The 25,730-nt window shown below is 35.0% G+C and overlaps 1 protein-coding gene across 2 annotated transcripts in view; it reads right to left on the bottom strand.

The window, feature by feature from the left end:
- The window catches only part of LOC113227825 (PTB domain-containing adapter protein ced-6), a 156,466-nt gene extending 135,762 nt beyond the window's left edge, over positions 1-20,704 (bottom strand). For both annotated transcript variants that reach the window (XM_026460861.1, XM_026460860.1), the window contains exon 1: positions 20,595-20,704. In XM_026460861.1, the coding sequence (XP_026316646.1) occupies positions 20,595-20,689 (95 nt within the window). In that variant the 5' untranslated portion in view covers positions 20,690-20,704. The remainder of the gene's footprint in view (positions 1-20,594) is intronic.
- Between the last annotated feature and the right edge of the window lie 5,026 nt (positions 20,705-25,730).

The raw sequence follows: 25,730 nt of genomic DNA, 5'->3' as shown, positions 1-25,730 counted from the left end.
GCTTTAAATCGCAAAGATCTGAGGGGCACTATCACTGCGTCCGTCACCCTGAGAAATAAATTGACAAGTTCCATGTGCCTGTAATTTCACCAGCACCCTTGCCCTTCAAAACCGGAACACAGTAATGCTGACTTTACTGCTTGGCAGCCAGAAATAGGTACTAAAATTGAACTACGTCTCTCGTCCCTAGAGCAAAATGAACCGTATTAGTACGGGAAAATTTGAATTCAAGCTGAGTTAATATCTGGAAATTCAAAATACGGATACAAACGCAAACTTTATAAATCGGTTAACGCAACGGTTTAGTAGCAATAGAGCTTCTTGTGAAAGAGTTCGTTCAAGGAAGCAATGCCACCTTACCTATTTCTGCCGCCAATGTTCAGTACAACAACGCGTTCAGGGTTTTATTGGGTTTGCCACGGTACCGCAGCGCATCAGGCATGTTCGCGGATGCCCACACGGATGGTTTCCATGCTGTCCTTAGAAAGAGAGCTGCCTCATTAATAAGTCGTATCCGTTGCGGCACGAATGAGATTCTGCGCGTTGTGGCTGGTACAGTGCATTGCCCAATCATGCTACATTGCATGAAACTGCATTTAAAACCATGTCGATGATTTATTTGATATTTAATTTAATTTGTTTAATTATTCTATGTTTTTAAGTTGCCTTTTGTTTATTTTAATGTGTGTAAAGCTATTGAATTATTTAAGCTAATATTATAACTGTAAAATATGGACTGTAGTTGTCTGAGAATAAATGATTTTTGATTTTCATTTGATTATTCGTTTCGGTTTTGAAAGGTAAGGATGCTGAGTGCTGGTGAACTTACAGGCACATGGGATTTGTCAATTTATGTCTCAGGGTGACGGGCGCAGTGAAGACTTGTTCCACCCGTCACTTGGTATTAAAAAAAAAATAAACCAGAAAGTGGATGAAATCTAATAAATCAGATTTTTTTTTATTTACTTTTTTTAGTCACCCTGACACATAAGTTGACAAGTCTCATGTGCATGGAATTTCACCAGCACCCTTACCCTTCATAACCGGAACACAGTAATGCTGACATTACTGCTTGGTGGCAGAAATAAGTTCATCCCCTAATTTGCCGCCCTTCTAGACGGAACATTTTCTTCAAATTTGAATGGGTCCTCTACTGAGGTACCCCCTTTCGACCAAAAAATAAATCATCGAAATTAATTCATAAACATACAAAAAGAAATATAGTTGTATAACCAAATTAGAATATAGCCAAGGGAGCTTCCTAATCTAGGTCACAAAAGCCGTTAATTAATTTGGTTTGTACGCACTAAATCAACACCCTTCCTCTACCGCAGGATTAACCAATTGCACATACTGCGTTTTGTAATGCACATGAATTGTAATTGGCATCAATTACTTTATGGTTGTGCAATCTCTGAGTTATGTACAAACACCCGATAGAAGTGTATCAGTACACCTCATGTTTCTACATTGGTTGTAGATTTCTTTGTTTTTGCAAAATCCGAGGGGATAAATGCTAATAGCAATACGTCGTCTTCATTTAGGAAAAGGAACTGGAATGCAAAAATTGGATTGTATGTACAAATTTTGCAGGTTGATTTCACATCACACTTTCTTCACATTCACACACTGAGTTTTACCCATTCTTAAAGTAATGCACCCATATCCGGTTCTTAGGTTTTCGCGATTGTTACATATAGGAAATGAAACTATTTTTCAACCGTGGCCATGGCACCTGTAAAGGGCCCGATACGTCGTTTGTTTTAAAAAACAAATATACGCGATTAAATCCGGAAAATCCAAATTAAAACCATTGATAAGAAATTGAAAATAAATAGAAATTTATTTATATATTATTAAATATTAGCCCTTTCCTGAATAATCACTTCTTGTAAGATACGAGTTAGAGAAAGTAAGGCATTGAATAGAGCTCCTTATAAGAGAGTTTGTCCAGGGAAGCACTGCCAGCTTACATATTTATGCCTATTTCTTTCAGTTTTGGAAGGTAAGGGTGCAAGTGAAATTAATATATGCATGTAATTTGGGACTGTGAAAGGGAATTTTCAATTCACGTACGTGGCGGGCGCAGTGGCAGTGCCCCACAGATCTTTGTGATTTAAATCCATCATGCGCACGACTTGTTCGTTCCACCACTTGGTATCATAAAAAAGACAGATAGAAATACAAAAAAAGTCTATTATAAACATTGACTTACAATTATATGGACGTCGGGTCCGCGCTAAAAAGTGTCCGAACTTATAGGGCGTTAAAATCGTATACAGAGCGTCATTCACGCTTTAGTCTTCGTTTGTTCGACTGACAGCGAAGCAAGCAAAATTAGACAGTACTGCGATGACATTACAATTTAAATTCAACGTTTTAGCTTTTTCATATTCCTTTACATGTCACTACGCTTAAATAGGTTGACGTGGGACATTTTTTTCGTGGTTTTTGTATTAGACCCGTCGTCCGTTTATTTGTAAGTCAATGATTATAAAAGAATATGTATTCAGTTTCATTAAACCGAGTTCAATGGCAGTTTGTTAATAAACAACAAAATAAATTAACAACACGACGGTAAAAGCACATTACAATGATTTATAATCACATTTCAACTCATTTATAATATGTTTATTAAATAATATTGGTAGGTATAAATATTTAATAATATCTGCCCCTGGTTGTAGTATGCCGCCTCGATAAAGCTATGATAATATCCACATTTAGCTCTCAAATTCGAGTGATAAAATTAAAATTTTATCACAATAGCTAACATGGCGAGCGCCGCGATCAGTGATTACAAAAGATTAACACAGTACCAAACATGGCTGCAAGTTCACTGCTGATTTTAAAACATTTTGACAGTTCTGCACAGTAATTTTATCAACGTAAAAATTGAGCGTGACAAACGAGATGAAAAGAAATAATAAAAACAAACAAACTGTACAATACATAAGAACAATTAGAAATACGTAAATAATAACTAACATAATGTAAAATATGTAAAAATAGAAACTACAATAACCTACTTTTTTGTAGCTATATACGCAATTTCATATCGTTGTCCTTGTTCTTCAAAATGTATAACAATAGTTCATTACCAAATAAGCAAACTTAGATTTATCAACTGAATTAAATATGGTCGCAGGGAGGTGCTCGTATGTCACAAATTCAATTGTCTTTAGACGAGTTTAAGTTTAAAATAATAAAGCATTGGAAATGATGAAAATTGACATGAGCGCAAGTTCAAAGCATCAGACTACCACGGCTTCCAATTTTTAACCGACTTCAAAGAAAAGGAGGAGGTTCTCAATTCGTCTGTATTTTTTCTATGCACGATACACGATAACTACGGCATTTGTAAATCGATTTTGATGAATATTTTTTTGTTGGTACGTGGGTACTTAAGTATTGGTCCAATTTAAACTTGAAGAAAGTATTCTTCCTCTGAGGGATTTTTTGCGATTTCTGACATTTAGAGTACTCTTACCTCAGTTGGTCCCATAGAGTCTATTGAACCTTACCAGAGACCGGATCGAATGGTATAAAAAAAAGTTTTGTAAAAATTGCCTTTTATCTTGCTGACTGTACCATTTTTTCAAAATCTGTGAATGCCAATCAAAATATCTTCAAAATTCATGGCTCGTCTTCTAGAACCGTTTTCCTGTAATTACAACGGTTAAGGTTAAGCTAGCCTTGCTGTCCCGAAATTTACACCCTGTATATAATTCTGTTTTATTTTATTATTTTTAACCTAACACTAGCTTAAGTATTTTTTTTTACCAACAAGCATTATGGATGAATGTATCTGAAATAAATGAATTATTATTATTAACAAAAACGACCAGGCCAAGTCCATTACGTATCTACCTACGTATCAACTGCGAAGTACTAACGCATACGGTATTACCTACCTGACATTCTAAATAAGATACCTGGGCAGCTCCATGCAGATATGTTAATGAAGGTTTGGAAATGCAAACAAGTATTAAATAAGTATTATGTGTGTTGTAACGAAATGTAACAAAAGCGATGCATTTTCCCTTCACTCAGGGTATATACCCTTTAAAGAGTTTTTGAAAGGAGTCTAACTGATAAGTATAGATTAAGGCGAGGTACTTTAATGCGAGACTCGATTTTAGCAGGTGAAGTGTGGGGGGAGCGACCGCGCGTCCCGCAATCCGAGCTCAGAAAATTAATACGATTTAACAAGTGCCGTACCAGAGTAACATTACACTGTAAGCGCCATTGTTGTAATTTCGCCGCGGAAGCGATTTTGTGTCGAAAAGCAGTTTGTACGCCAATTAGGGTAGTTTGAAATGTTATTAAAATTCAATTAGTTTTATTTCAAGCCATTCTAAATGTTGCACGTGCTGTATTTCGACACTAAATCGCGTCTTTTGTAAAATTACAAAAATAGCACTTACAGTGTAATGCTTCTCAGCTACAGAGTGTATAATTGTATGTGTATAATTATTTACAATCAATTATCAAACGAAATTAAATTGTTACAAGGACTTACTTTTAAATTACAATTGACAAAATGGTTTTTGACACATTGCTTCTATAGTAATAAAGAATACTTAGAATTTACAATTCATTACATTAATTAGAAACTATAGAGACAAAAACATTAAATCCCATTAATATTTGCACATCTGCTTGCAGGTTGAATACAATGTACCTAATTTTACATAAGACCTATGTAATTACTGTATTATGGCAAATAAATGTATTCTATCCTATTCTAAGAAAAGGCGGAGAAGATTGGACAAAGATCCAAAGTCAAATAAACTTGAAATCGTCCTTCTGATTAAACTCTGATTAAACTGAGAAGAAAGAAATTCTAGAGGTTGCTCTTTGTAAATATACATTTGAATTAATTTATCATTACAATACTTAATTATTATTATATACATCTTAGATCGAGAATACCAGAAAAAGCTAAAGTACGCAGAAGTTGTATAATAACCTTTAGTATAAAGTTTTTGTTTTACGATAGTTTTAAACCTTGTAAATGGCAAATTTAAAATATCAATCTTAAATGAATTTGTGACTTTATGAAGACGACCGTCAAGAACAGCTAGTTCATTTTTATTCCTCGTATTAATGTTACGTCTGTCACTATTTTTCATAAAAAATATTAATATTTTTCTCAACATAAATAACATTTTCATAAATGTCCCGTGACGTTAGTGTAAGAATGTTAATTTCTTTAAAGTTATCTGATGGTAAATGGGACAGACGGGGCTACGGGCGGCGCGGCGTGTCGTCAAATCGCTAGGTAATTTTCAAGTTTCGGGATATATGTGAATTTAATAACTATAGAGCTTTAGTTGAAGTCCAAAATTTAGCAGATTCTCTATATCTCCATATAAAAGTTGTGTGCATTGTTATATATTTCATTCAAAATCGTTTCCTATACTCAAAACTGGATTGCGTAAGCATCTTCTGGCTCGATCTTCTTCTGCAACTTAGTTTGTATATTTAGTAGTAAGTCGAAGTCTATTTAAGTATATTTAAATAAATATACGTATATGTAGGTATATAATATTATGGTCAATTATTATTTCATAATTATATAATATTAGTTTTTAATAATGCAACACAATTTTTACCACTGGCACACCACGTCTCCCTCTATGTTCAGTTCTCTTCTGCCGCAAAGGTTTGGCTGGAAGAGATCGCTTACCCCAAGGAAACATTTTGAGACCACGCAATAGATTGCTTCTGCCACGATCTCAGCTACACGTACACAGCTCAAGTCCCGACTCGACGTCGGTGAGTATTTTCAACGAGCTCCCGCCCATTATTAAGAACGAGGAAAAGTATTCACTGTTTGTAAATAAATCAAAATTACATCTTATTAATAAATGCTATATTACAATTTAAATGAATACTTTGATGACAAATAATATATATATTATAATATAGTAATATTATAATAAATTTGTAACTATAAAGTTATGCTATTGTGATCTAATTAAATTCAAACTTTCAAGTGACATCATTCTGCTTATTATGACGTATTTCTTATTGCCTACATGGCATATTTTTATGTGTTATATTATTATTACTTGATAAATAACAATTCTAATTAATAATTGAACCTCGGCCTACCTCTGCACTTATTGTTATCCCTAATAAAGGGCTCATATGTGTAGCATTATCATTTTAAGATATGTATGTGAGTAAAGGCCTTTACCACATTAATTCCAGTTGATTATGAACTGTTTTTGTTTCTCTTTTGTGTTAGCAATAAAGTTTCTAGTATGTAACATTCTTAAATAGGTCGTTTTAAGCTTGTATTGTAGCCTGTTGTCAGGATTTTATATGATCGAGTAAAGTATATGCCATCGTGTTAATAAGCACATTCTGTAGACGATATGCTGAGATTGTTTGTAAGATTGTTTTGAAGCAAAACAGTTTTCCCAGTGACTCGTTTTAAGTTTTATTACAAAATAACACCCACAGTAGAAACAGTGGTGCAAACGGCATTTACTTTACGCATTTAGTTTGCATTTATTTTTAACTTGAACACCTCTAACTAAGTGGTATTAATGAGGAGAATCTCAATTAACATACATATTTACTTACGTACTTAATTCTCAAGCGTGTTATGTACAATTATAGTTTTTCATGTTGCATGCAATTCTTTTTATTTACTGCTTTGGTCAAGGGTTTTACCGATTTATTATGTAGGAATATAAGTAGGTTATATACAAGTTGTAACGGACTGTAGTAATTAAAAATTATGATCTAAAAAGACCAACCTTAAAAGTTTGTAGAATTACATCTTTACAGTTTCGTTCCGTGGCTTAGTTGGTATAGCGTCTGGCACGGTATGCTACGGTTCGAATCCAGCCGGACAGAAGGATTTTTTTCTGAGTGTTCGATCTTTGTATTCATAATTATAACAAAATAGTGGAGCAATTTCACACGAAAAATAATTGAATATCAATTCAATAAATATTTAAATACATGTATACAGATTTATTGAAATCGGTTAACGGAGAGTGAGTGTAATCCAATAAACCGGATCCATCCGAATGACGAGGAGAAGAAACAGCGTGCAAGCCCGAGGTTGCCATTAAATATAAGTAAGTTCCACGGAAAGTGAAGTTTATTTGATCTGTGGTAAGTACTATTTTGATCGCATGCGTACGAGAGGGCGCCAGGCGCTACATGGACTAACGTTGGCCGACACACTGCCGTGTGTCGCAGTGAGGATGTTTTCAAGACTATAAATTTAAAAACCCGTACATAGCAGTGTAACACTCAAATTACATAGTCCGAATGACTCTGTGATGACTGTATTCGTCACATATGTTTTCATTCATGTTGTATATTTACAACAAAGTTGCTAGTTATTATTAGATCATTTAACGAGATAAACAATATTTTGGTTTACAAACAAAACAAGGTATCGTAACTGCGTCATTGTATTGAAATATTGGTTGGTTTATATTTGATTGCAATCGCGGCACCCTGAAAATTGTTTGCTTATAATACGGGTCTCGTCTACTCTTCTTTTTCTTTTCGTCTATTATTCATATTTTCTTAGTTTCAAAATTACAAATATATTTTTCATCGTATGTACACATATCAAGTGTCTAGGGGTCAAACACGCTTTCGCCAGTCATTGAATATTAGGTTTTTTAATTCATTTTTCCTTAACAATGGTTTTTTTTCGTCAATTTCATTTTCAAATTATTAAAATTGACTATAAAAAAATTATTAGTGTTAAAAAGGGTTACCTATCACAAGCTAGAAACATGATTTACAGAATATTGTTTCTCCGAAAACTTTGACTTTCATTGAATAGATTTTGCTTCATTTGTCCGAAAACACGTTACGGTTTTTTTCATTACACCATTTAATGTTTCAATATTTTGACACATTGACAAGTTATTCTTTTCCCGATTTTTATTTCCCCAACAGACCGTTTGATCAATGTATCTATTTGAATATTTTTATTTTGCAAAAAAACGATATAATTTTTGTTATATTATTTCTTATTACAGGTACTAAAAGTATTAGAACGTGTCGCACAATATAACTCGTCAAATTAAAGCACCTCGCATCTTTAGAAAATATGGTAAACGAGATGCAAGTTAATTTGAACGAGTTGCAAGTTAATTTGAACGAGTTGCGAGTAGCTTTTTCATATACTAACCTAACCTATACCCACAGGAGGGGGTCGTACCGTCTAGGTAATGCAAACAAATTCTGCTCTGGCACTCGCCGGCCGCTGCCGCGACACGCTCGCTTCGCTCACTCGGCCCGTGCGGTTTTTTAATATACTAAGCTTACCTAAACCTACAGGAGGGGGTCGTACCGTAAACGGTAATGCAAACACACAAAAAACAGGCTCTGGTACTCTCCTTAATTTAGTTATAAATTATTTATTGAATACTCAAGACCATTGTTTTTAAATTACATTTCAGATGACAGCAAAAACATAGCATATGGTATAACGAGCTGTATGGTAAAATTGTACGGCGGTAGAATTTTATCTAAGAATAGTAATTTTGTCGAAGCGAATTTTCAGCAATCTAAATTATATGGAAAACAGACAATATAGCAAACATGATTAGACCAATCAAACTTCTGCCCAAAGAATACGTATGTGTAATATGTGTAATAATTATTCTAACAATAGGCTTTCGGACAAACGATAGATACTTCTGTTGTAAGACATTTCTGTGTTGCAAATTTATACCAAAACTGTCATCGCACTAATGAAAAAAAGTCGAACCGTTTTCGGATCAATGGAATCCAGAAAAAAGAAATTCGAATTTGGACAGGTTACTACACTTTAAAAAGAAATACGAAAAAACCTGATTTTCAGTAATTTGCAAATACGTTCTTGATCCCTAGATTATTATGACTTGTATACTAGGAAAATTTACGCAAAACTTTGGCGTTGTTGTTGTTCCGCAGCTGAAAATTATTTCGTACCATTCGTGATCGAGACGGCAGGGCCCTGGGGTTCGGAAGCTCGCGACTTATTTAAGAGTTGGGTCGCCGATTCAGAGACAGGGGCTGCGATCACCGCTCTGGGTCGTGGTTGGTGCAGCAAGTGTCCATTGCCGTCCTTCGTATCACTCTTGACAGACTGGTCGTGGTCATCACGGAGTATGTTTGTTAACGGCTGATGTGGCTTGCTTCACGACATCTCGCCATCTCTCTCTATTAATCGATTCCCTCGTGCACTCATGTAAAGGACCGTGCACTGCAGTTTCATTTGATCCATGGAATGGGTGACTAGTGCCCTCCACGCTGCCCTGCACAACAAGACGCTCTTTGGAGTCAAAATTTCGTCTTGAGACATGACTGAAGAATTTTAGGATGCGAGATCGCACCACAGTAGACAGACGCTGCTTGATGTCAAGTTCTTGGAGTATGGAGGCGTTTGAACGAAAGTCTGTCCAAGATAATACCCCAAGCATTCTTCTCTAGCACTACATTTCCAGAGCGTCTATCTTCTTCTTTTCGATTTCACGGAGCGTCCATGTCTCTGCAGTGCACAGAGATAATGGGGAAAATTAGTGTTCGGACCAGTCGTATTTAAGTGGCCTTGGTAATGTTTCTATTCCCCCATATTTTCTTCAGTTTATCCATTGCTGTTGTAGCTACCGCCATACGTCTTTTCACTTTATCTACGCATCCACCAGTGTTCGAAATTAAAGTTCCAAGATGTATTGGACCACATCATCGCAATTCTTATAACTTCCGGCGAATTAACGCGATCAATGCCAGGGTGGCAATGCTACCAGTATAATGGGATCTTTTGAGCCGGGCACGATGCCCGCACGATAGTGCGGTGGGGTTTTTTTTAGGTTAGGTTAGGTTTCTAGGTTAAAAATCTCTTGCAAATCCCAGTTTTTTGTACTTTAGTAGGTACCTGTTGACGAAGCCCAGTGCTGATCTTTCGGTTGTAAATTTGACAATTTCACATACAATTTGCTAATCTATGAAATGAATAAACGAAGTACTTAGATGTATTTTGTTAACTTCTCAAGAGCGAGGATTAACGATGCTACGAACGAAAAGAAGTCGATATCGTGTTAAGCTTACATAGGAGAACTATAAGACTATTTACACATTTATTTGTCTCATGTAGTTTGTAGTTTTTTAACGACTCTCATCGCACTTTTGACGTATGGTCACATGTAGTTTTATTCAAGGGTACAATAATCGAGTATATAACCAGAAATAGAGACGAAATAACGGCCATCCATCGCTGGCAACTCATCAGGTACATGAGCCTTATATCACCTTTAAATAGCAACTCCAGTTTGCACTGAAATTACAAATTAGAAAGATGAAATAGTACAGCGCCAACAACTGACCTGTGTGTACGTCTCTGTATATTCCATAAATATTCTGAATTTATTGTAATAAATACACTATCTCTATGGCTGTTCCATTCGGTAGTGTGGGAAAAAAATCAAACCTCTAATAACAAAACAAACAGAATCACATTTCATCGGTAATTAAATATTAAATATGTAATTTTTTAATTTTCGTCCACTATAGCAAAGCTCAAGTTAAAGTGGTCGATTTGAAGTGAAACAATTGATAACACTATCAAATGATGCGGGCTGGCCAATCGGAGAGCAGTTGTCACCGTAATTTGGCAGAACAATTTTCAAACAAATTAAATGACATTTGGTCTCTATTTCTGGTTATATATTTGATGGGTACGATATATTATGTAACTTGATTTCTTGCAAACATAATGATCAATCACAATGGTCAAAGTCAACTCCTCATGGAAGAATGGCATAAGTTATTATTCCATTAGGTACATAAAAATATGACCCACATCCTCTCCAATTCTTGTAACTGTACCGATTAATATTGTAGTAGATAGAGTTACAAGAAGGATGTGGGTTGTATTTTTCTGTAGATAATGGAGCAATAAACATTTTTGACGTAATTCCACTTATGCCATTCTTCCATGAGGGGTGATAATCATTTATTTTTTAGGTAACATTTTAAAACGTAATTTTTTTGAGCTACTACTCGTTCACTGTGCTGACTTCCCTGAGAAGAACGAGCAAGAAACTTTAGGTATTTATCTTTTCAAATAAACTTAAATCCTGTATGCTCTAATACTATGGAATACACTTTGAATCAAATTTGTGTGGAATCTAAACTCATGTCGTCTTCCCATAGATCTTTATTTAATACGTAGTCTTCAATTTTGTAATATGACTTTCCAATTAAAATACTTTTAATGTAAGTTTTAGACCTAGGAAATGATTATCTTAGTATATGCTCCGAAATCATATTGTAAAAACGTATACAGTTCTTCATAAAAGAATCGTTTACCTTAGTTAACCGTAATTGTGGTACCATGAGTGTGGACTTAGTTCTAAGGTTAATATTAGGAATGTCAATGTTGCCGCCATTTCCATCTTCAGATTAGGTCACCACAATAATTTATTTATATTGGAATTCAATCTGTGTGTTAAGTTTTATTAAAATAAGTTAATGGAAAATGGGTGACTTTTCAATATACTGGGTTCATCCCCTAATGTTATTCAATTGTGAGTGAGACTCGTTACAGATATCTTTCCAATAAAGAAAGAATCATGGAAATCGTTTCACAAATGGTAATAGTAAATGTCGGTAAAAATCTATTTTTATTAGATATTTCTTAACACAAATCAAAAACAAAACAAGTCGTGCTGGCTGCGGTGAAGGTTCTAAAATTTCTCACTAGATGTCGTTAATGGCGCAGAATGCCGATACCCAATACAGAGACCTTTTACAAAAAAACATATAGGAGAATTAAAATTTTATTAGTAAAACAATAAATTCAAAGATACAAAAGTAAGTCTTTAATCTTGTGTTCAGATTAAGTTTAATTTTAACAAAAATAAATCCTTACTTTAGGTAGCATAAACTAACGAACCAAATAAGGAAGGTACTAAGTAGTATGAAACAGAAGAACTAGAATAAGTCTTCTTCCAGTTCCTCTGTTTTATCTTCAGTGTATTCTGCCATTTGAGTATTAATTTCATAAAAATATAGCAAATGAATGTGCACATATTCCAAGAGCTTCAAACCCTTCAGTACCAACTTAGTGATATTTATATAAAAAAGTAGCTTTTGTATGTGTTTTCCTTATATTTAATGTATTCTGTGCTTCTTCCTGTGCAATAAATATTATTAAAGATGGACTAAGGAATTTCTTGGACTTAGGTTGATCTTGAAGTCAAGTCATTGGATTTGGATGTTAAATAATTTTTCAAAACATGGTATAGGAACTACTTAGAAACAAAACGGTGCGACTAAACCATGGACAATGTTGAGTTTTCGCCAATGGTGGTAATAGAGCATAAAATCCCTAAATGGACTAAGAGATTTCTTGAACTGGACCATTCATTTCGACAACTCGATAACTTGACCCGTAGCTCAGTTGGTAAGTGCAATACTACGATGCAGTATGGTTGTGGGCTCAAGTCCCATCGGGTTGAAATGTTTTTTTATGTGCTCTATCTTTAGATTAATAATCATATTAAAATCTAGTGAAGTTAATTCACAACCTAAAACAAAAAAGAACATAACATAATATCTACTACACATATACAATATGCGAAAACATAGCATTATTGTGCCATAACCTCATATTGACTTATTGACTTTACCGCTCTGTATCTTCATTGCAAAATATATTTTTCATAAGTCAAATGAAGTATCGTTCGTTTCATTTATTAAAGTACCGAGTTTACATCCAAATGGGCATTTTCGTTTTATATTAAGTAAATGGCTGCTCTAACGCGGGAATGAGAAACCGTTTCTTTGTAAACCTACAAAGACATTGAGTGAATGAATGAACGATCTTTATTCTACATTAAAATTTACAAAGACAACGTAGAACAGTAATTGCTCAGTAGAATTATAGATGCTAGGTTCTTGGTCGTAAATAGAAACACGCCCCCTGCGTTTCAAATAAAATGCCACTTTCTTATGATACCTAGGGCGGGGACGAACAAGTTATGCGTCCGTTGGTGAGGGACACGCTTGTTTATAGCAGTTGCAGTGCCACTGAGAGCTTTAAATCACAAAGATCTGAGGGGCACAGTCACTGCGCCGAACACCCTGAGACATAAGTTGACAAGTCTTATGTGCCTGTAATTTCACACACAATTGATAACCTCTTTTGATGTCGGTTGAAAACAAGATACACAGATACTAATTTAACATGTATAGCCGTAGTTCTTTAAGTGAGTTTAGCAGCAGTAGAGTGAAAAAGGTAGTCCAGCGAGTGCCACCTTACCTGTTTCTGCCGCCAAGCACTAATGCGAGCTTACTTCGTTTCGGTTTGAAGGATAAGAGTGCTGGTTAAATTACAGGCATTTTGATTGATTGAGGATTATTGATTTTTTGAGGATTATTTTGTGTCTGACGGAAAATATTTGGCTGGACTCAAGTAGGTTTGTAAAGAGACTACCTGACTACAGTAATACCGAGGAGAGTAGTTAATTAAAGTGTGTATTTCGCCTAAAGCCTTTATCAGTTTCGACTAATTGATTCTAGTCTATCAGCGCAAAAGTGATGTACCTAACCCAAATCTATTTTTTTATACATTGTTAGGTTCCTTACATCATACTAAAGTACAAAATTGTTTTACACTTGGACGCCATTTTTATGTATAAAACATTTAATCTATTTTTATATATGAAAATAGCATATAAATACAAAATAATTACATACTTTAGTATCATTTAAGGTAATACTACAGAAAAAAAATTGTTTGTGCTGATAGCCAGATTTATCGTTTAATTCATAGAAATGTCCCAAGTGGAGGACAGTTTAGTTTACATAATAAAATGTAAACTTCACTAGTTGCAATTCACAATACATGAGCTTTATCAGCTCATTCTACCTCCCTCTTTTACCTTCGGACATCCAGACGTACGGCGGGAAATCATTCCTACTTGATCGATATTCCCTTCAGGCGTACTAAGGGCTGATTGTTATGTTTTATTATGCGTACAGCCCAGGAATGAAATTCCTAGCCTGCAACTATATTTCCGAGCGCATAGTTTCTGAGCACATAGTACTTATGGCGCAGTGGAAGTGCCCATAAGACACTTTGCGATGTCCGACTGCCACGCAGAGGTCCCAGGTTCGTATCCCGGGCTGGGAGGAATATTTGTACGGCCTTCATTTATTTCTCTCGTGAGTTTGGGTGTAATTTGTGGTTGTCTATTTGTGTGTCTTCGGCACCCGCGATACAGTGTTTCTCTAGTGCTGGGGCTATAAATGTGTGCGTTATTTAATTATGACGTCGTCTTCAACTCCTAGTATCGTTAAAGACTTAATTAAGCATTTCTAACTTTAAATACTTGACCTATTTCAAAGACTTGCACTATAAAAACTTAAACAAACAGAGGTTTCCAACACTACACAAATCCTTTTATTAATATATATAAATGTCATGTCGTTTGTCATCGACTTACGTTTTTAATGTTAAATGATATGATGTCTATGTGCGTGTACATGGCAGCCGCGGCACAGAAAAGCTCTGAGTGATATTGCAATTGTTATGAACAGGCGTGTCGCTTACCATCAGGTGGACGATTTGTTCTTCCCGTCATTTGGTATTATAAAAAAAAGAAGTAAAACATCGCGAGAAAACCTTCACGTAAAAGAAGGTTCACAACTCCCTCAGATTGTTAATTTTGCCCAATTTGCAGCCCATGCAGTATTTGCTGGTGTGCCCCGAGTGCGCGGATACCTGCGTGAAGGAAGATCTAAACGAGGCCGCAGATAGTGCAATCCAGATGGCAACATACTATTTAACATAGCCCTAAAATAACAGTACTATAGACACGATAAGATATACCCTACCATTAAGTATTTTATTTCTTTATTAAGGCATTACAAAGTTGATGCAGTAGATGGAAAATTGTAACAACTGCCAATAGATATAAGATCTATAGTCGTCTGCGTTCATGATTACGGTTACTTTCCCTACACTTCCATGTGGAACGCAGCAGTGCAGCTTTTATTATACTAAGTGACGGGACGAATAAGTGCGCCTGGTGGTAAGTGACACTCCACGCTAGAGCTTTAAATTAAAAACATCTGAGGGGCTGCTATCGCGCCCATCATCCTGAGACGAGACATAAGTTGACTGGTGCATTTAATTTCTTACTAACCAGCACTCTTTCTCGAAACCGGAAGTCCGGAACACAGTAATGCTTACATTACAGAAATGGGTACGATGGAAATACTTCCCTGGGCGAACTTTGTCACAAAGTACTCTACTGCTAACCAAAAAACTAAGGTCTCGGTCTCAGACCAAGATTCCCGAGATCCCTTGATAAATAAATAAAATAAATAACGCACACACTCAACATAGTCCCGCACTAGGGAAACCCTGTGTCGCGGGTGCCATGGACACACACATAGACAACTATAAATTACACCCAAACTCACGAGAGAAATAATTGTAGGCCATACAACTATTTCTCCCGGTCCGGGAATCGAACCTGGGACCTCTGCGTGGCAGTCCGGCATGGTAACCGTTCGGCCACGGAGGCTTTTTTATTTTAATCAAACATGATTAAAATAAAAAAGTAAAAGAAGAACTCAACATTACCAATTGCACAAAAATATCTTGTTTTTAGATAATATCCGGAAGCACCACTTCAAAAATGCAATTGAAGTAGATCGCATGTCAATTTACTTGAAAAAAAATGACTTCAGTAGCACTAGCTCGTTGTGAAAGAGTTCGTCCAGGGAAGCAACGCCACTGCCAATTTACCTATTTCTGCTAAGCAGTAATGTGAGCATTACTGCGTTCCGGTTTAGAAGGGTAGGTCAACGTATGTCTCAGGGTGACGTGCGCAGTAGCATTACCCTAGGATGTTTGCGATTTAAAGCTCTGAGTGGCACCGCAACTGTTACGGAGAGGCGTGTCGCTTACCACCAGGCGCATAACTTGATCGTCTCGTCACTTGATATTATAAAAAAGAACTAACTACTTTTGAAACGCCACAAGTTTATTAGTTACTTTTATTATAGCTTCTGGTTTCACTATTAGCTGACACTAAAATAATGCACAGAATTCGAAGAAGCCATGCGTTGCAAATATTTCTACTTCAACATCATTTTTGCCTATGTTTTATACGTTCAACTACTGGACACGGGTTTTGGTTCAAGGAGAGGGTTTAGGTCATATGTCATAATAGCACTATTAAGAAATTTGAATAGTCCAGACAAAAAGCCTGACATTTGTAAGAAAGTCCGGATGTTAAATAACAAAATCTAAATCTAGGTAATCTGCCATTCTCGCATTCGGTGTCCTCAGCCATTGTTTTTTCTCGCTTATTATACCCAATAACAATTTAAATATGAACTATCAATATGTCTAAATGGCATTACAATAGACAAAGTAGTTTTCGAGTTATTACGACACAAATACTTAATGGAAACGATAATTAGATCTAATTACCGTAGCCATGGATACGGTAATTAGAAAGTTCTCACATTAATCATACTTGACATTGTGCCTTGATTTGGTCAAACATTACTCATTAGACAGTAATTTGAGGTCGGACGGAGACCGGCAGTAGACCCTTTGATTAGTAAAGCAAGCGCAAAGACACTGATGGCGACTGACGGGGCAGTGTGCAGTGCGGTGTGTCGTTAAACCGTTGGGCAATTACAAATTTTGGGATAAATGTAAATTTAATAACTACAGGGCTTCATAACGTTCTTAGGTTTTCGCGATTGTTACATAGGAAATGAAATTATTTTTCCGGATTTAAATCTCATAGATTTGTAACTGCAGTACTAATTACTATGTCGACTCATCCGTAGAACATAGATCTATGTGCAAGACTACTTGTTCTTAGGACATGGTACATTTCGTTCGTTCTTCTTCGCTGTGAATGTCAGATCGACCGTTGTTCGATTTTATATTTCCGTAACGAAATAAGATGTATAAATTCTCAAAACACCTTTACGGGTTTTAGTTTGAATAACGAAATTATTCGTGTAAGGTGCTTATTTTCTTTTCGCTATATAATCACATCGGACTCTGTTCTTCGGATGAGTCGATATTTTAGTTTATTCTAATTTCTTTTATTAACAATCAATTTTCCTTAATAAAAATACATTCAATAAAATAATTATAAAACGGAATGGTGCGTAAATTGGAATGTTTCTTTGTAAAATTAAAAATAGGGTATTTAATTAATAACTTTTGTAAGTGTAGAGAAAAAATTGGGTGGTTTGCGTTAATATTAGACATTACTGGTTGATGACTGTACCACCTCAGTCTACCGTGACCATGGGACCTGTAAAGTGCACGAAACGTTGGGTTGTTTGAAAAAAAAAACAATTATACGCGATTTAAATCCGGAAAAATAGTTTCATTTCCTATGTGTAATAATCGCGAAAACCTAAGAACTCGATATGAATAAATTTAGATTTGTGACTAAAAGTGTGTTGCACTGAAAAGGGCCCAAATCAACAAATACTGAGTTGCCGGAGCCACAACTTTTTAGTGGATCCTTTTTGAAATGGCCGATTCAACAAATTAAAGTGGTGAAATTACAGGCACATGGGACTTCACAACTTATGTCTCAGGGTGACAGGCGCAGTGGCAATGCCCCTCAGAAATCAGCCTGTCTTCATTCATTTTGAGTTTCTAGGTGCGTTACATACCCAAATAAAATTGCTCCAGGCGTATTTTGTAGCACGTGCTCTTTGAATTTATTTTTAAAAGTATAAATGGATTGTGAAGAACGCACTTGTATGTTGTGCCAAATGTTTAAAACTGCCTTTATATGCCGAAGTTTTATGTTTTAGAATGTAAATTAAAAAGTACATGTTGCCGCAGGGATCCGAACAGTACACCTCTCAATGGAAAAGCAGCACTTCTTCCACTGAGCACCCACCGCTCACAGAAGTTATATAAGACTCAAATGTAATCATTATACGTTAGTTGCAGTTAACTGCCCCAAATTACATTAGGCAGTATTTTGTTTCATTTTCGAAAGTTACAATTACTTTTCGCCTTTTCCATTTTGCGGTTAATGTTTAAATCGACTTGATACTTAAGAGCGAACCGTTTATACTTTAACCAGAGTTCGAAATTACCAAGATATTTATTTCATTGACAATTATCTGACATATATCTGACATATACTACAAAGGTTTAGGCAATTAACTAAATGTAAACAAGCCGTAGTGAAGTATTTTATGAGACATCCATTGACTTACGAATAAATGGACGACGGATCTAATACAAAACCCACGAAAAAAATGTCCCAAGTCAACCTATTCGAAATTTAAATTGTAATGTCATCGCAGTATCGCTGTCAGTAGAACAAATGAAGACTAAAGCAGAGTTTGGCGCTCTGTATACGATTTTAGCGCCTTACAAGTGCGGACACTTTTTAGCGCGGACGCGACGTCCATATAATTGTAAGTCAATGGAGACATCATTATATTACATTAAAAAGTTAACAATCGGTTACCGGTTAAAGTGCGCGAAACCGGATTCAAAGCCTATATATTAAAAATAACCTATATATATTAAAAATATTTTAATTGAAAAGTCATATAACAAAATTGAAGACCACGTGTTAGACATATAGATGTATGAAAAGACGACATTGCTCTAGATTCCACACAAATATGATTGAAATTCCATAGTATTTAGAATTGTTACACGCGGCACGACGACCTTTAGCAGCAATGCAAACGCGATACACGTTTTAAATTAATTAACCAATTTAATTATTTGACGTATTTATTAATATCACTTTTAAATTTACTTAATTAATTAACAAAACAAAATAATGTGCGTAAACCTATACACAGTTTTCGTACATAATTATTCAACATAAGCGATTTTGGAATATTTCCTTTAAATTTAAATGGGACCAATACTGAGGCAACCTCTAACCAACAAAAAAAAAAAGAATCAACAAAAACGTTTCACAAATCGGAGTTGTCGAGTAACATAAATACAAAAAAATTCATTTGCATTGAGAACCGCCTCCTTTCCTTTTGAAATCGGTTAAAAACCGCTTCCAGATCAGTCCATCCGTTTAACAGCTTCAATGCCATAGAACGACACACAGATGCACAGACTTCAACCTTTTTTTCACACACTGCGTTTCACTGATGTGCGGTTCCGACACAACACTTCAATATCATATACTACGAGTCGATACAATCTCAAATGGCTGATTGATTACGCATAACAGTGAAAGTGTGGAATCAATCACTTTGGCAAAAATATATAACAAAATTGAGGATAAACACTGATTAGTATACTAATAGATACTTTACATATACCAATGATTTTTTTATATCAACTGTAAGCTAATTAGAACACGTATACAGTATACGATATACACTTTTCAAACGGCTTTAATATTATTTGTAAAAAAAGAAATTCTGAAACAAAGCACTGTCGCTTTACCCGCAATAGAACCGATTCGTTACGGGAAAGAATTGAATTCGAGCTAACGTAGTGTCGACTATTAAATTGCAAAGATTTGAGGAGTAAAGGAAAGTGTGCGAAGCCGGCTTCATCCCCTTGTTTACCACCTTTAGAGGTAGAATATTTTGTTCAACTTTGAATGGGCCCAATACTGAGGTACCCTCTTTCTAACAAAAAAATAATCATCAAAATCGGTTCACAAATGCCGGAATAAACGCGTGACATATATACAAAAAAATATAATCGAATACAGAACTCTTCCGTTTTGATGGTTACCATGTATAAATTAAAAAAAATATAAAAATGACAAGTCTGCATGGTCTAAAGGTTAGCCTTTCCGCAAGGAAAAGTACATAACATAACATCAATCATTTAAACAAGTCGACTGTACTTTTTTCTTTTATTTATTATTTATTTAATTTGTTTTTCTTCTTAGTAGTAATTCAATAATTATAAATACTAAGCGGAAGGCCCCTGGGTTAAAGCAAAATGAGATTTATTGTTCAACTAATAGCGGCTTTCCCAGGGGCTTTACGTTAATTCCTCAACTACGAATAAATATTATTGGTAAACACTGCATATTATCTGCCTGGCTAGCTCATTCCCAATAGATATAGACTGTCACGTCTGTCCAGGGTACTGCGGTACTGAATTACTCTTTGACATAATTCAACATTAAAACAAAACACTATGACTATTGATAGTCTTTTGTTTGAAACATGTAGTTTCTGTGAATGTTCTTATCTATACATTGAAGTCGTTGGACGACAATTGATTGGGAACATTCTCTTTTCAAAATTGTATAAAATCGTACGTGTTACAACAATAATGACTCACGAAAGATGGTCGAGGAGAGAGACGATATCAAATACAAAGAAACTACCTTTGAATATTTTCTTTTGGACACCAAAGTTCATGGCGTCAGATTAATTCTTAACTCCGCAACGTGGCAAGGGATCAAAACATGGCAGCCATCAAAAATCAAATATAAACAGTGTACTGGCAGTCGGACAAGTCAGCTGTTTAAAAATAACATCGCCCTATTTGTTTAAACAACAAAAGCCGTACAATAGACTGCACTTAACGGCTGTAGATTAAAAAAAATTACCTTGAATTTGTTTTATTAACTTTTCCATTGCTTGTGAATTCCATCTCCGTGCTAGTAAAACTCTTTACTAAAGGAATATCACCATCGGCCATCATTGTTACTTCTTTCAAAAAAAATAAAAACTTTCGAACACAGAACACTATATTTTTAAAAACACTTTTCAAAAAAAATTACGATTTATGCAGCAATGAGACAAGCAAAATTTGTATTTATTTTTTTAAAGTTATATTTGTTCACGCGTGACTGCGACGCGCGTGATGCGCGTTGGACGTTCAGTGTTGCACTGGCGAACTGACCGATTACTATATTGATGTAAATTTAATGATGAGCCACTCGGATAACATGTGACGGCCTAGCATTGCTGATAATTGAACAGTTCAAAACAATAGTGAAACAGGAATTGAAAGATTAATGAGATATACCACGTTTTGGTTCATTGATGACGCAATTGTATGTGTTGAGAGAAAACAATTGCACTGTAAGTGCTTTCTTTGTAAATAAAAGTTAAAATGCTGATTAGTCATTTTGTTGTTAATTATAATTAGTGAATACACTGTATGGGTTCAAGTATGATAAAACGTTGAAATAAATCTAGGTTTGGGCCACAACATTTATGTTTATGCAGTTTATATTTATAATTTATAAGAACACGAGCTCAAAATATTTTTTTTTCTTTAGCAGTGGTATTCATAATGTGCAAAGTCAGGTTTTTAAAGCAACATCCTACTGAATTGGGTATTTTTGAGTTGGTTGTTATCTAGAAAGTCCTCGATATATTTATTTACTTATTACATTAAAGTTAATTTTATTTTAACAACATTTTGCTGCAAAAGAGTGCGTGAATGTAATATATTCTGTGAAACCTGATTGAAAGTGAAACATAGAAAATAGCGAATTATTTTAACTTCATCATCTTTTGTACTTGAATAGTTTGCAATGTATCAAAAAAAATCCTATGTCCACTGGCGGAATATAGAGAGACACGGTAATTGGTCGCATGTAAATCGTTGTTATACAACGAAAACCAATTACCTGGAATGTTTACGCACAAATTGACACGCATAATTTTTCGCCTTCAAATATTTACATACTTTCGGTAAAACAGAAAATGTTGAATCATTATTTGTTGGCGATGGTATTCATGTATATGTAAGAAATATTCATTGTTGAAATTCATATTGTATTTGGGTAATTTCATTTTAGTGTTGTTCTCTTTCTCTACCTAGTTTCGGGCAATTTTTATACTTATGTATTCGAGTATATTAACGTGAAATACTAAATAATATTTCAGAATACCATACTCGTATATTAAAAAATACTTCATGATAATATTCTAGAATATTTAAATAATAAAAATTGCCACCGAAATTAGGTAAAGAAAACTAATTTGAAAATTTACCCATTTCTTACAAGTATTTTTTTTTGTGAAAGATTGTTTTTTCTCAGTATAACGGTGATGTGTGTTATGCAATCAGTAGAAAACGAGACTCTGTACTTAAATATGACTTAGATAAGTGAGTAGCAAGTGATTGACAAATGTGTTTCGTGGTAAAATCGGACTTCAACATGGATTTCCCACTAATTATTCATCAATACGTTTATTACGTCTAATATTTCAATTATGTGTTATATTGTAGTATTTTGGTACCTATACGTGCAACTTGCGTACATACGTATGTATGTAATTACACTTATCATTGTTTGTTTTAAACGTAGACGTAGTAAAATAATACCACAGGCAAATATAATTTGTTAATGTGGTTAAATACTACAGAAGCTGTGACAATAGAGACAATGGAGATAATAGAGAGGTTCTCAATTATACTGTATTTTTTTTGTGTGTATGTTACGTATTATTCTGACATTCGTGAACTGATTTCGATGATTCTCTTGTTTATTGGAATGGGAGTACTTCACTAGTGGTCCCACTAAAATTTGAAGAAAATATTCCCTCTCCTCTTTGGGTAGCAAATTAGGGGATGAATCCGGTTTGTTGGATTGCACTCACTTTCCGTTAACTGATTTCAATAAAACGTGGCAAATAGACGTAGGTAAATCCACAAACTTTTGAGGTAGGTTTGTTTAGGAACCTCGATATCAGACTCCATTTGTTGGGCAATGAATACCATGGTGTCTACATCGCAATTTCTTTCCAAAAAATGTAATGTGTATTTTTATTGAACATCTTTATATTTTGACGCAGTTTTGTATCGAATGCGTTTTTTTCTTGAACGATTTTTTTTTAAACTAACAATTTTATTGTTATCGAGTTTTTAGGTTTTCGCGATTGTTAGACATAGGAAATGAAACTATTTCTCCGGATTTAAAACGCGTATATTTGTTTTTTCAAAACAATCCCAAACAAACAAAACATTTCAACAAAATTTATTTTTCTTATTTTTGATATTGTTAAGAGCTGGCAGTATGGCTTAGACGCCTTAGCCTGTCCTGAAGGATGAATAATTTTCCTACCACTACTCTTTGACATTGTATTTTGAATTGGAATATTGTGACATTGATAACACCATGTAACACGATTTTTTATTCTGGGTAATCAATATGATTTTCTATTTGATCCTTTAAAGCTAACTTCACATTTTAAATAATAATAAAATTAACACTAGTAGTATTATAGAATATAGTATTGTATGTAAATTATGTGTACGTCTGTAATTGTGACATGTATCAATTCTAGCCTCATGTCTAATTTTTGTTGATTGTCAAACACATATGATGTTGATGTGCCTAATATAATAATAAATAAATAAATAAAACTCTATTTCCCTGTAAACACTTCGCGTTTGCGGTCAGGACAAGGAAAAGTTGAAATTTGTGTACCATTAAGAAACGAACAAAATTTCAGGTTCGTCTTTATTTAAAGACAAAAAGGGAATATTATATTTCAAATCAATAACATGTTCCAAAGAAAATTCTACAAATTGATAAAAAATAATTACGTAACCGTTACGTTACGTACCACTATGCAATGTAAATAAGAAGCTAAGTCAATAAGTGGTATTTAGTGGTGTGTGACAGCCACAAAAGTAAGTTTCAGGGGTAGAGGATAGATGCCTGTTTTCTACATACATGCTGCTCAATAGAACAGAAACCAATGTTGTCAAATCAGGAGGTCTACTCCCTTCCTCCGTCCGAAATAATTGCTGTTAAAATAATTAATACTTATACTATACTTGATAATATATTGTCTTAATTTGATCGAGTATTACTTAAGTGCTCAATGTCAGGAAGTTTCACTACCATGATACTCAATTATTTTTTGTGTAATTACTCCACTAGTTTGTTAATTATTAATACAAAGATCGAACACTCAGAATTTTTTAAAGATTTCTCATAGATGGCGCTACGGCTAAAAAGCCGTAATACAATACATGCAAAGATCCGACAACAAGCATATAGAAAAATTCGTGAGTTTCTGTAGCTTAGTTGGCATAGCGTACGGTACGGTTTGCTAGAAGAACGTCGGTTCGAATCCGGCCGGATCGAAGGAATTTTTTCTGAGTGTTCACTTCGAGTATTACTTCTTCGCAGTAATTGTTTCGGACGAATGAAACTCCGGGAGTTGACCCCCAGTAACAGAACTTTTTTGAAAATTTCTTACATAGTGATTATCTATACATACTTATTCATATACGAACGAATTCCTGGGCACTAACACACGCCCAGGAATTCGTTCTTTTGTTGAATCCAGTAGCTTCTTAGTTAAGTAGCTCATGCATATACGAACGCACACCACTGTGGGGACGAATTCATTACTCAATCGCAGCTTTGAATTTTAAGAGTCACAATTATGATTAAAAAAATAACTCCTAACAGTATAGCAATTAGTGTTTTATTTAACAGTTACGAAACGATAAGTTGATGTCCGGAAAAACCCAAAAAGGTTTATGTTACATCGCTTTTATTTTAATTTGTTCTTTTAGTTCTCAAGCTAATTTGTAATATGTTCGTCCAATAAAAAAAACGAATGTTTCGTCATGTATGTGTTCTATTATTAGTCATCCGATTGCCATAAAACTTTCTTGAGTTGTTGTGCCTACATTCGAAAAAGTATTTAAAAGTGACGGGACACACAAGTCGTGTGACTGGTGCAAGCGGACACGTCTGTGCATAGCAGTTGCATTGGCACTCAGAACTTTAAGTCACAAAACAAAGCCCAGAGGCTTGTCACCCTGAGACATAAATTGACAAGTCCCATGTGCCTGTAATTTCGCCAGCACCGGAACGCAGTAATGCTCACATCAGTGCTTGGCGGCAGAAATAGATAAGGTGGCAGTTTTTCCCACTCATTCACAAGGAGCTCTACTGCTACCAAAAATATATATAAGATGATGAAATAAATTCATAAAAACATTGACCAAATTATTTCTAATTGTAAGTAGCAGTAGAGCTCCATAAGAAATAGTTCATCCAGTGAAGTACCTTACCTATTTCTGTCGCCTTGCAGTAATGTGAACATTACTGCGTCCCGGTTTCGAAGGGTCAGGGTGCTGGTGAAATTACAAGCACATGGGACTTGTCAACTTGTGTCACAGGGTGTCGGGCGCAGTGGCAGTGCCCATTAGATCTTTGTTATTTAGCTCTGAGTGGCACTGCAACTATTCGGGACAGGCGTATCGCTTACCATCAGGCATACGTCTTGTTCGTCACGTCACTTAGTATTATAAAAAAAATCTAAGAGTTATTACGATGTGGACGAATATTTCCAGGATAGGTTATAATTAATGTCTGCCCCTCTAACTTCCACGTTGCGATGCCCCTCAAGAAGCATATGCTTGTTAGTGTATATTTTGGTAACGACAATACATGTCTAGCATTTATAAATAAATAAATAATAGGTCAAAATGGTTACATGTGGAACAATGCCATCCTAAACTGTACCATTCGGTGTCACTCACGTCGGTCGGCGTCGCCCACCAAAACAGACATTACTTATCGGGAGCCTTACTACGTACTGGCCTTTTGTACTTTGGAAACTTCAAAAACACCATGTACAGTCAAACGCAAGTCAAACTTGATATTTAATTTTAACCAACTTAAAAAAAGGAGGTTCTCAATTTGACTGTGTTTTTTGTGTGCATGTTACGTGATTACTTTTTTTTATTTGCATTTGTGAAC

Source organism: Hyposmocoma kahamanoa, unplaced genomic scaffold (genome assembly GCF_003589595.1).
Source record: "Hyposmocoma kahamanoa isolate Upper Pololo Valley unplaced genomic scaffold, ASM358959v1 218, whole genome shotgun sequence".
Taxonomy (NCBI): domain Eukaryota; kingdom Metazoa; phylum Arthropoda; class Insecta; order Lepidoptera; family Cosmopterigidae; genus Hyposmocoma; species Hyposmocoma kahamanoa.
This window is presented reverse-complemented; position numbering and strand designations above follow the sequence as displayed.